This window comes from Diachasma alloeum, unplaced genomic scaffold (genome assembly GCF_001412515.2).
Source record: "Diachasma alloeum isolate Michigan unplaced genomic scaffold, Dall2.0 Dall_scaffold_00374, whole genome shotgun sequence".
NCBI classification, from domain to species: Eukaryota; Metazoa; Arthropoda; class Insecta; order Hymenoptera; family Braconidae; genus Diachasma; species Diachasma alloeum.
The window spans coordinates 703,432-716,565 of NW_021680513.1; the positions used below are offsets into that span (position 1 = coordinate 703,432).

General features: G+C 36.1%; 1 protein-coding gene across 1 annotated transcript; it reads right to left on the reverse strand.

The window, feature by feature from the left end:
• Positions 1-251: 251 nt before the first annotated feature.
• LOC107041735 (T-complex protein 1 subunit epsilon) lies at positions 252-11,150 on the reverse strand. Its single transcript, XM_015262446.2, has 6 exons — positions 10,884-11,150; positions 7,372-7,796; positions 5,099-5,291; positions 4,489-4,758; positions 3,527-3,712; positions 252-868 (listed from the first exon to the last, which is right to left on the reverse strand). Exons 1-6 carry the CDS (start codon positions 10,989-10,991, stop codon positions 419-421), a joined length of 1,632 nt encoding a protein of 543 aa, XP_015117932.1. The 5' UTR covers positions 10,992-11,150; the 3' UTR covers positions 252-418.
• Between the last annotated feature and the right edge of the window lie 1,984 nt (positions 11,151-13,134).

The following is a 13,134-nucleotide window of genomic DNA, read 5'->3' on the forward strand; positions in this document are numbered from 1 at the left end:
AAATCTCTCGACAATTCCCATAAAAATCACTCATTATTTATGTGACTCCATTTTTATCAAGATAAATGTACTTGCCATGTTTCGTTTTACAATTTAGAAATCTCTCTGGGTCAAAAAAGTTCAGTTAATCGTGAATGAACATCATTACATATGGAAAAATTTTCGCTAGTGAATTGCCCTAATTTGGAAATTCGAAATTCTCATCATGAGACTCCCATTCGACACCAATAAAAAACAACAAAGATCAGTCATTGGTTATTTTAGTAATACAATTCTTTATTTGCCTTATAAATAAGCGTTTGTGTGACATTTTCACAAGTCACACCAGATTGTGGTGTTTTTGTAATGAAAAACGATTAAAAATTTTGTAAACGTGAATGAAGCGATTTGTAGAAAAAACGAAAATTGATCTTATAAATTAGTAATCTGAGGGATCAGCCGGTGAACGAATGTCATCGATCTTGAGGATCATTTTGACGAGCTGAGTGGCGAGGAGAATCTGTTGAGTTTTACTCTTGAGGGATTCAATGACATTCTGAACCTTCATGTCGCAGGTGCCACGGTTCATGCAGTCAATGCCAAGGGCTGAGTTCTTTTCAGAGAGCTGAAGGGCCTTGGCCTCGGCCAGAGCATCGACTGAGGAGAGACCGGCATTCTCAGCGAGTGCCATGGGGATGGCGTCGAGCGCTTCGGCGAATGCACGGAAGGCGTATTGCTCCAGGGAGCTGATGCTATCTGCCTGTGCTGCACAAGCAATTGCGCAGGAAATTTCAGATGCACCACCACCGTAGACGATCCTCTCGTCGGTGACCAGATTGCGGACTGCGCAGAGGGCATCGTGGAGGGATCTCTTTGCCTCTTCGACGATCTGTAATGAATGATTATTGAGTGATTAGGAGAAATACAAAGTGACCGTAATTTTTGAGATCGTGTCATATGACCAAACAAGTAGGGGGCAGCGAGCATATGATGGTGAGCATGTCACTGAGTGATATTTTAATGCTTCCCTCGTCATCACTAAATTTATGGTATGCTTCCGAATGGTTTCAGCATAATAATGTTTTATTTTCACTTTCAGATATTTCATCCCATTTTTGTAATTAGTGTCTTTCTCACCCTCCTCCAAACTCTGCAACCTTCTGTATCGCATTTGATTTGGTTTTTTAAAGGTTTGCGAAAAACCTAAGGGGAGAAACCTGACCAGATAAAGTCGTTCCTTCCAAGACTCCTAAATTAATTTCAAATCCTTATTTGTTTATAGTGACTCTTGATTCCAATTTTTAGTTATTTGTTCATGATGGTCGTTCACTTTTTTTAAATTTCATTTTTTGTTCACTTTTTTATGCGAATTTTTTCACTTTATCCTAACAGTTGCAATATTGCGGGTATTTTTCCTACGTCAAATGGGTATGCACGGCGAAAGAAATACCAGAAAAATCACTGTGTTAGGATGGCAAAATGGATTCATGTTGACGGACCCGAAAAATTTCACGTGCGAGCCCCGAAATTTTTGCCGTGCTTCAAGTATTTTTCTCGGATTTACCGCGAAAGATTATTGTATTCCGAATGCTGGCACGTAAATTTTTTCTGGTTCGTCAAAATCAAATCATTTTACCGTCCTAGCAGAGTAATTTTTCTCGTATTTTTTCTGCGTATGAGTGCGTATTTGTTATGGTATTAATACGAAACATTCTGGTGCAACGAGGAAACTGCATGCCAAATTTCAAGTTAATACCTATAATCTGACAAAATTTCTGATTTTTTGAAATCATTTTAGTCCTTTAATTATTCAATTTTCTAAAAGTTGACCACCAGGTGGACACCCGGACATACACACAAGATGGACAAACTTGGTATTTTTACGTTTTAGACCATTCTACATCATTTCCAAGCGAAATTAGAGAATCTAAAAATAGAACGATTCCAATGCTTCCATTCGGAAGCAAAAATGACTATTGTGCCACGCCACAAGTCATGGTCACATCCCATCTTCTAATTTACAAGTTTTCGAGTTTGGGAAGTATACAATACGAATTCCCAGACGAGGAATCGTGAAAAGCATTATAGAAAGATTATTTGTAAGAAAATTATTGTCACGAGTAAATAAAAATAGTTTTATCTATATACATGAGATTTTCCATTTTTCGAAGGCTAAATTGGAAAAACTTCTTACTCCTAAACCATACACGGCTATCTATGCAAATTCAATAAGCTATTTAAAATTGAAAGACGAGAGAGATAAATTTCATTGGAACACCTTAGGAAGTTAAAATTAGAGTCATGAAAAGGCTTCCATAAAAGTTTCGTTACCTCTGTTGGATTAGAAAATATCTGAAAACTCACTTTAAATGAAAATTTATCATCTACTTTTATAGCTTCGTTAATGACTTAATAAGATGATGTTTTTTTTAAGTTATGGGACATTTTTTTGTTGTTCAATTCAACTCTTTCTATTTCTTAAAAACAGTAGATTCGTTATGGTTCATGATTTAGGATTTTTTCCAGTGTTTCTGGAAAGACTGTAGCAGTAAAAGTTCTCGATTTTGATCCTGATGATTGAATCAAATTGGAATAAACAATTATCGCGTTAATTTTGCATGGTGTCTGACCAGAACAAACATTGACATTTTGTCCTGGAATTCTCCTTGCAGTAAACCAATTTTCAGTCTATTTTTATTGTAGAACTAGGGGGCCCCCTACTCGCTCCGCTCGCCAACCCCCATATAACCCCCTTTACTTTAGGACTTTAAGGCCCGGGTGTACTATCTTTCGAATGTTATCTGGATTTTTTTTATCTTTCGTAATCCAAAATTGTCAATTCAGTGTTACACCATGTAGAAATTCCCAAAAATTATGATAGAATGTTAAAAAAAAAAAAAAATTCTGAACTTTTTCAAAGAGCGTTTTTAATTGAGATTCAGAATGAGTTGAAAAAAGTGAAAATTACAAATATGTGATTCGCTGTTACAAATTATCTATTAGCCGCCATTTTCCATGGTGGCTAACAAAACACTAACTCTTCATGGGAAGTGACAGTTAAGAATTTTTTCTACTTTTTTTGGATTATTTATTCATAATTTTTCAAAACTTCTGCATGATGCAGGACTTAATTGCCAATTTCAGATGACGAAAGATGACAAAAAACGTCGAGGTAACGTTCGAAAGATAGTACACCCGGGCCTTAAGTCTGACCCTTATTTTAACCTCTATGACCCTTATTCTTATCCTTAATTTTGGAATCTTAATTTCGAGTACCAAATTTTCATCACCAGAAGCCGATTTGGATTTTGATAATATAGAGAGATACAAATTATTTTTGTCATTCCGGCCTTGAGGCAGCGCTTCACGGACGCTCCGCGTCCGTGAATCTCTCCCTACGGCCGTCATAACAAAAAATACTGTTCGTCATACGGCCAAAAAAAACTTTTCTAGCTCATATAATTGCAGCCCTCGCCTTCGGCTCGGGCTGCAAACTCATATTCGCCAGAAAAGTTTCTTTCGGCCTAGTGACGAAATATACTATTACCATTTGATTTCCACCTCGGATGAAGATCGTTACAGCTCTCGAGTTCTTGCAGTCTTCAATGAGCAACATTTTGTCCTTGGTGGTACCGAATGACATCTCCCTGACGACACCAGCGTATCCAAGTTTGTCTGGGGTCAACTCCTCAAACCTGGGGACGATTCTGCCACCGGTGGCAATGGCGATGAGCTAAAACTCCCACGAATTTCGATTAGTCCAATATAACATCATAAATGTAATTTTAAATAATCAAAAATGAGTTTGAATGTATTTAGAGCCCTCGGATCTCATAATCTTTGGATCACTGGAGCCACTACGAGTGCTGAATCTTTGAATCCGAGATTTAAAAATTTTACTTTGTATTCACGCCCTGAGAATTCCACTGGGGATTCCAGAGGGAGATCGTAGTTTGTAAATAGTGAAATCAGGGGTCCAGAGCGGCCAGCATCGCCCTCCTCTATCGCAAAATTTTCATCATTGGGCAATCGTTCATCATTATTGTAATTGACTGAATAAAGTGACTTGTTGGTACATTAATCCTTTCATTAAATCAAATGATGAATACAGAAATTGGTTGAAAAATATTAGACACGCATTATTTTTATTTCGGAAAATCATGAAAATCATGAAAAATCCAGAAATTACAGAAAATCAAAGAAATGTATGCAGACATTTTCATTCGCCCATATATTAATGATTTTTCATTATTTATCCAAATAAAAAATAGGTATCCAATACTTTTCATTAAGTTTTGATGGTCAGCACTAAAAAAAATAATGCAAAACCCCAATTATTTATTCATTTGATGCGAGTGATTCTTGAAATTTATGTCAGAGATTTTCTTCACAGCTCCATAAATTGCAATAGGAAATTCTCCTGACATTTTTTTCTCACATCATTAATTGTCCGAATCAATGAATATTTAATCAAATGTTCAAAAATTGACAGCAAATGAGCTTTTTTACCTCGATTTCAGGGCCACCGACCCACCTAACAGCCGGGAGTTGCTTCTGAAGAAGAAGATGATTAGCCTCATCATCAAAGCCCCACTGGCAAATGGCTAATGTCGCTCCAGCAGCCTTGACCTTGTCCACCATCTCGGTGAATTTTTCCTTCTCGTATTCTCGAAGCTTTCTGTAGTCCTCGACCGAAGTGACATCAAGCTTATGCTTGGTCTTGGGCTTCGGTGGCTCGAATGGACAAGTCAAGATGGCCAATTTGACATCTTGCAGTCTCTGAATCGAAATAACCAACCATTAGTACTGCTGTAATAATTTATAAAGAAAAAACAAAACGCTCGAATAATTTTTTTCAGAGAACTGTAGCAGCAAAAGTTCTTGCGCTTGATCCTGATCGAATCAAATTGGATAAACAATTATTGCGTTTGTCTAGCAAGGTGTCTGAGCAGGAAGAACATTGACATTTCTTCCTGGAATTCTCCTTGCAACTGTAGATTTGCATTTGTCAGATAAAGAATTATTGATGTGGAAGTTCGGGGATGTGAAAGATATGTTTCATCTGTCATTCTTTACCGATCCAGTACTGAATTGATTGAGCAGTGTAATTAATAATCACCTTGGGCATCTGGGGGTGACTGAAGTCCTTGTCCACAACCACTCCACGAACGAGAACAGTATCTTCCAGTCTTCCACCAACCTTGCCTTCAAGTTTTATCAACTCGAAGTTGACGTCTCGTTTCTCGAGGTCTGCCACTGCTATCACGGCATTTACGGCGATTTCTGCCATTTGTCTGTGGCATTTATTGATGCTGAAATGATGAAAGTATCACAATCAATCCATGATTACTTAAATCATGTACTTTTAGGACCAATTGCGCCCAGCCCTGTTAGGCAAATAAATCGTCAGAATAAATTTATGTTTTCATTAAATTTATTCCACAGTTGGAGCAATTTTGGATTTTGTCGTAAAATACTTTCAGCCAGCCATTCGGTTACGATTATCGACTAAATACTTCATAATTCATGGTATTATTGGCAACTAGTGATGATATATCGATACACAACGTTTTTTGGTGAAATACTTTCGATGAACTTTCGGTGAAAATTGATCGAAAGATTATTGTTATTTATTCCGATACTTAAATGAAGATTTTCTTAACTCGGCTTGGTGCAACCGGACCTCAAAGGATTATGTCATCAGTTAAGAACCAAAATCGAATAAGGTGAACATTTTTGTTTGTGATGCGATCATCCTCATTCAATAACTCATTATTGAGATAATTTCACACCTAATAACATGGAAAACCACTGACTACACAATAATTCAAATATTCAATTGTTTCTAATTGCCCATTAACCCTGGACCAAATAAATTCAGCATTGTCGAGACCTTTCTGTAGCTCAGGATACTATGTATAAAAATTATAACATTATAAATTTGATTTTGACTAATCAAAAATCGGTTTAAAGGTTTTTAGAGCCCTCGGATCTCATAATCTTTGGATCACTGGAGCCACTGCGAGTACTGAATCTCTGAAGCCAAGATTTAGAAACTTTATTTTGTATTCACGCCCCGAGAATTCCGCTGGGGATTTCAGGGGGAGATTATACTTTGCAGATAGTAAAATCAGAGGTCCAGCGCATCCAGCACCGCCCTCCTCTATCGCAAAACTTTCGTCATTGGGCAGTCCTTCATCGTGATTGAAATGACTTGAATAAAATCATAAACGAAATTCCACTATTTTTGTTGACCTGTTGGACGAGGCCTTTTACAAAATGGAATAATGGATACAAAATAATTATTTCTTCGATGAGGTAACAAAATATAATATAATAAGTTAAATGGAACATCTTTATTTATGATGCAATTATCCTCATTGAGATAATTTCTGGTCGAATAATATGAAAAAAGTTATAGGTGACACAATAGTTCAAATATCAATTTTTTTCAAGTGGTGCATTGAGTCTGGGATCAAATGAATTTAATTTCATAAGTCACGATACTTTGTAAAAAAATCTCTGGACATTTTCTGGCCAATCTTTTTGTTTTAGAAATAGATGAACAATATTGTTGTAGATACAACTTTTACTTTTTTACCTGTACATTTCTATGTTATTACATCTAAAACTATCGTGATAATGAATGACTTCAAAGGAAAATGTAGAAAATGTCCACTACTTTACATAAACAATACAAGAAAAATTGATATATGAATTGTTATGTGACAAATGATTTTGCCATACTATCGGATATAAAATTATCCCGATAATGAAAGATTCCAGAGGAAAATGTTGAGAATGTCTTCAGCTGAATACGAATTTTCTCGACAGTATCGGCTAAAATGACTCATCATTAGGCTTGCATTCGTTAAGAGATCTTTTGGTAGGGTAAACAGGTCAATTTCTGGACGGGGGTTAGTTTCTGGACGATTTTAACTTGCATTGAATATTTCATAAAATGAGAACTGTACTGATTATTTCATCTTTCAATAATATTACTCGTGTATAATCATATGATCAATTATTTTTTCTATTGATCGATATTTAATAAATAAAAAAATATATGGCCCAGTTGTCCAGAAATTAGGGTTTCGGCTGCATTCAACTATTTCTTGATTCAATTGTTCTTTGTTTTGATATTTCCACTTTAAATAATTTTTTTCTGCTAATTAAAACATTCTTGAAGGTATGGAAGCCATCATATCCATTTAGGTAATACCAATGAAACTCAAATTTCCCTTAACCACCCAGCAATTGGCCTGTTCACCCTGGCTTAATCTAATAAACAAAATCTCAAGAACTTTCCCTCTGAAATTATTCCGTCAGGGGATAAAATCATAATTAAAGGAATGAGATCAGTGAATTAAAGTTATGATGTGGTTCAATTACATTTTAGACCCAAGAGTAGTCATAGCCGTCTTGATGAGGGGCTCCAAATCATCAGGATTCACTGGAAAAGATTCAGCGATGGTGCTCAAGTGCTTAACGGCACATTGCGCCGCTAATTCGTATCCATCAGCGATTCTAATGGGGTGGATGCCTTTGTCCAGCAGCGATTCAGCCTGTTCCAGCAGAGCTCCAGCCAGGACCACGACCCCAGTGGTTCCATCCCCAATTTCATCGTCCTGAGACTGCGAGAGCTGAACCATGAGTTTAGCTATCTCGTGGTCGACGTCCATTTTCTTGAGGATCGTCGCTCCATCGTTGGTGACTGTTATGTCACCATCGGGACTGACCATCAATTTATCGAGACCCTTTGGACCGAGGGAGGTTCGCAGGGTACTGGCGATGCTGCGAGCGGCATAAATGTGAGACTGGAGGATGAAAAATTGAGAAGAATCCGGTTAATTCTATAATTCGATGGTGAAATGTCATATGTTAAATGTGGTATTTTGAGGATTACGGATTTTGATCGGCAACCACGACTTTCAGGGGAAAATGCAAATAGCGTTTTTTACTGAAGAAAGTTTCGTAAAAAAAAGGCGTCTTGACATGTTCTCTAAAAAAATCACAATTTGGGAATTATGTTAAATGAAAAAGCTTCCACTTTCACTATTGATGTACTTGGGGAGAATGAAAGAATGAACATTTCCTTGAAACAAGTAGGAAATTGCTCTTGTATTGTATATAGTATAGGCATTTTTGCTAATAAATTCGCAATATTCTTCCGAATAGTTATTTTGCGCTCCATTTCCTTTTATCATGTATAATTCATTTATTTCATTTTATTACATTGTATAAGATTTCCTGTTAACTAATTTTCTCAGATTTTCAACTTAGTTGACTGTTATCAGCATCATTATTCTTATTATCCCTTTCTTCTATACAACCGATTGTCTTTTGTACAGTTCTATCTCTGCTGTCAGTTCTTCGATAAAATGTTAATAGAAAAATTTCATTTACACATACTTAAATGAGTTTGAAACATCACTTTTGAAGAAACCATCAGAAAGTTCACTTCAGGGAAATTCATGAAAAATTCAAAATATTCAACAATCATCATAAAAAACAAATCAACCAATGTCGCTATCGTAATCATCTTTTAACTTCGACTTAATGGCATTGAAACAACCATTTTAAGCTATGATTGCATTCATTCGAAGCATGATATTCAACGACATCCCCGGAATTCTGATTTTCAAAAAATACGAAATTTTTGAACATTTTCGAATAAATCAAACTAACGATTATTGCTATCGCCTTCATCTTCGAACTTGGTCAAAGGGACATCCAAACAAATTTTTTAAGCCATCATTCAATCAATTCAGAACATTTTCTTAAGTTATCGTGCGACAACTGATTTTCGAAAACATTCCAAAATTAAAAAAGTCAATCGATGAATTAAATTTTAATTAATGGCGATCGATAGGGCTGAACAATAACTACCATTGAAAAAAAAGACAGATTAAATTCTAAAAATTGAATTTTCGGACTTTTTGGATCATAATGGGTCGATATAGGGGAGAGTGGGGCAAAATGAAACGTGGGGTAAAATGAAAGTCGAAAAACGATTGTTTGGCACAATTCAAGCAAAAAAATTTTTTTTTTCAATTTTTTGTTCATTAACTTTTTTAAATTCTTGGGAGTACTGATGAGAATAATAAGTTTTCATTCTGTAATGTTTTCATTCGCTGTTTCTTTTTGCCCCGTTGTTTCATTTTGCCTCACTCTCCCCTAACACAAAAAATCTCAAACTTAAATTTGAACGATTCCATTCTGAAGCAAAAATAATATTTTTCGTCACTGTGGTGAAGAAAATTTGTTTTCGACACGGTGACGAAGTACATTTATTGTCACGACGTTCGTGAGCGGCTTTTTATCACGCGTAGTGTGCGTGGAGCGAGCCTTCGCAAACTGGGTGACAAAAAGTGATTTTTTAAAGAAAATGTCAAGAGACTTTGTCAGAGTCATTTTGAGAAAATAACGACAATATAAAAAATCCTACAATGACAGTCTTTTTACTATTTTTCCTGGAATCACTCAGTATGGAAATAATTTTGTCTCAAGCAAGATAGAAGAAAACGGTTGGGAAATCTACATTGTATTCCATGAAATTTTCTCCTGAAACCACTGCATCTGGAAATAATTTTATATTAAACCGAAGTCAGAATCTCCAGTGATGAATTAAAAAATCAGAAAGATTTCTTTGTAGATATTTTAATGTCACATTGAACTGGCTTCTTTGGATAATTAGAGGTTGTTTTTGAACATTTTGGAGCCCTCGGATCTCATAATCTTTGAATCATAGGACCCACTACGAGTACCGAATCTCCAAACCCATGAATTATTAAATGAACATAGTATTCATGCCCTGCGGATTACCGTACAGATTCCTCAAGGAGATTATACTTTGCAAAAAATAAAATCAGGGGTCCTAAGCCCTCAGCATCGCCGTCCTCTATTGCAAGATTTTCGTCATTGGGCAATTGTTCAATTCAAATTTAATGGATGAATAGAATCCATTAATAATAATTAATAATAATAAATTATTGAAACTTCGAAATTTATTCACCTACGAAGTCTCGAATATCTTTGGAGCAACGAAAGAGTATTTGTCGTAAATCCTCACAAACCCCTCCATTTGAAGATATTTCCAAAAATAATTTGCATGAAATTTTTGACCCATCTTCTGTTACCACTCACAACCGCAGAAAATTGAATAAAATTAGATAAGAAATTTTTTAATCAATTCGAGAGTTACTATAGATTCATATCTATATAAAAGTATTTTTTTTCCAATGTTCATAATTCAGAAACACATACATCAGTTGAGCTCAGTTTAGGCTCATCACAGAGGGAAAAAAATTGTACTTCTGATGAAAAAAATGATCTGATTTCAGTAATAATTCAACATGTAATTCTTTTCAACATTTCAAGTATCCATTTTACTCCACTTGCCTCTGAGAAACAGTAATCAATAATGAACAGAAGAAAAAAAATGTACAGAAGTTTCTGGAGAGATCTGTAAAATGAGTGGGAGAGGTTGTAGATTTCCTTTTATGGACACAATGCCATTCGTTCAAGCACTGTCCCAAGACAATTCCCATTAAACTCCACACTCTCAAAACGCGCATCAAATAAATCCTTCAAACTAATAATAATTAATTCTGAAAAAAAAATAAAAAAATCTCTCGAAATGCTTCTCGAATCCGTAAATTAGTGAATTCACAATATCAACGGAGAATAAAAAGAGAAAATTTCTGGATTTTTGGAGTACAATGGCGGCCATGACTCGTCATCACGTGGCGACAACAAATAATTACGTTTATCCACCAACTCAACAAGAAATCGTTAGATTTTTCTTGAAAAATGTATCACATATTAAATAAACAATACTGAAAAATCCCTAACAAACTGGATTAATCCCCAATATCAACTATATTTTTTCTGGGATGGCTCACCTTTATTGCATCGTTGCCGGTGAGCCTTTTCTGCTTGTCCTGGTCCCTGAGGATGATGAACGGCCTGCCGTACTCGTCGAACGCAATTGACCCCGGGATGGCGTTCATTTCGCCAATTTACAAATTGCAAAAATTTCAAACGATCTTCAATTTATTCAAGAAAATATGAATTCAAGTGGCACGACTCACGGGCTGCGCCTATCAAACCACCATTTTGTCCCAACGGAACGAGAGTGGTCGGGGGCATATTTCGTCAGCAGTCAACGTAGCGATTCTCGATTTTTTGAATCGATATTTTTAGGTCAATATATTGTGTGAATCGATATTTTTCCTCGAAATCGATATCGTTCTGTCCAACCCTGGTAAAACAGTCCGATTATTTCCGACTGGGTGATAAAAAATGAATTAATGATGTTTCTGTCTTTACCCGTTAAATTCCGATTGGCTGGTAGGTAGAGTTTGGAGTTATAAATATTTAAATGTGCAATATATATTAAATATTTATCGAGATACGTGATAGCGTATCGGCCAAGAAAAGTTTTGACCGACTGAGCAAAACATCAGGCCGAACGCACATACACGAGGCAACTGTTATGTCCTCCCAGATGTCACTAGGAAAACAGCGCCAAGTTTTGAATCGGCGAAAAAAAGGAAGGCAGGGACGTTTTACAGCTGAAGCCCGGATGGGCAATCCAAAGAGTCCAATTAATAATCCAAAGAATAATTGATGAATCCTCATTCGTGGAAAAATTGGGATAAGGAAATATTTGATATTGAATGAAAAATACTGAGTGCTTCGGGAGAGCACGTAAACTATTTATTTAACTATCAAAACTGTATTAACTTTCACTAGACATTGATTTATATTTTGGAGATCTGCACTCTAAAACCGGACTCGTCGAACTGACTTAACTTATTCAAAACGTCCCTTTCGTGGGTCCTATAACTCCCACTCTTTNAATGATTAATAAACACGGGTAGACTGCCGTGCCTGCACGGGAAATCTCGTAGTCCAACATATTCATCAATTTTGCTTATGAGACTCGGAAAAAAGGAGTCAATAAACAAAAATAGATTCCCGTGCCGACACGGGGAACCTCCAATATAGTCATACATCCTGTCTATGAGATGCAGGGGGGGGGNTCTTTTGCTAGCCACCCCCATCCACGTTCTAGAATTTGGGACGCACGTGTGACCGGCAGAAAATGACGTTCTTGGGTTTAATACAAAGGATACAAAGGGAGATCTGTTGGGATTAGTCATGGACCTTTCTCGAGAAGTTTACGTCTGAATTTTATGTGTTTATGGCGACGCCAGAAAATCAACAGGCCTGCAATATTTATATTAACTCGGTTTATTTCTTTCGTTTATTTAAACTGTTTATGTTATTTCTCGGATGAATAGAGCTCTGTATTTGAGAGTTGAAATGAGACGTCATTGTCCACCAAAAGAACACGTGCCCAAACTACGCAGTATTGAATTTAATGAAAGAATGGAAATTAAATTATTANATACACGAGGCAACTGTTATGTCCTCCCAGATGTCACTAGGAAAACAGCGCCAAGTTTTGANGGCACGGGAAACCTCGTAGTCCAACATACTCTTCAATTTTGCTTATGAGACTTGAGAAAAAGGAGTCAATAAACAAAGATACATTTCGGTGGCGACACGAGGAAACTCCAATATATTCATACATCCTGTCTCTGAGATGCAGAGGGGGGGGGNGACGTTTTACAGCTGAAGCCCGGATGGGCAATCCAAAGAGTCCAATTAATAATCCAAAGAATAATTGATGAATCCTCATTCGTGGAAAAATTGGGATAAGGAAATATTTGATATTGAATGAAAAATACTGAGTGCTTCGGGAGAGCACGTAAACTATTTATTTAACTATCAAAANTGAGGAATATTATAATAATAAATAAAATGAATCGAAACTAAAAATTTGAAACTGTATAATATTATTTTTTTATATTATTATTACTATTATTTATCTATTGTTTTTGTATCCAACTATTTGTTAATGAATATAACGTGACGGACGCCGTGATTATGCTTCTAGGATGACTGATAACAAAATAGTTGATCTTAATTCAAATCTTATTTTTTTAAAATAGTGACATAAATAAGGAATCAATGAGTCCATTCGGTAATCAAATTANACTCTCTCTTTCTTATGTTTTAGTGATATCTTCAATGCTAGACTCAAAAAGTGGTGGGGAGGGGCTGGGCAACGTTGTGACGCAGTCA

What these genes read in the sequence shown, in the direction of transcription:
- LOC107041735 (XM_015262446.2), bottom strand. Translation starts at nt 10,991, where the DNA reads ATGAACGCCATCCCGGGGTCAATTGCGTTCGACGAGTACGGCAGGCCG. An exon ending in CCGGCAACGATGCAATAAAG is followed by an intron (nt 7,797 to 10,883) that starts GTGAGCCATCCC and finishes TTCATCCTCCAG; the next exon opens with TCTCACATTTATGCCGCTCG. An exon ending in ACTACTCTTGGGTCTAAAAT is followed by an intron (nt 5,292 to 7,371) that starts GTAATTGAACCA and finishes TCATCATTTCAG; the next exon opens with CATCAATAAATGCCACAGAC.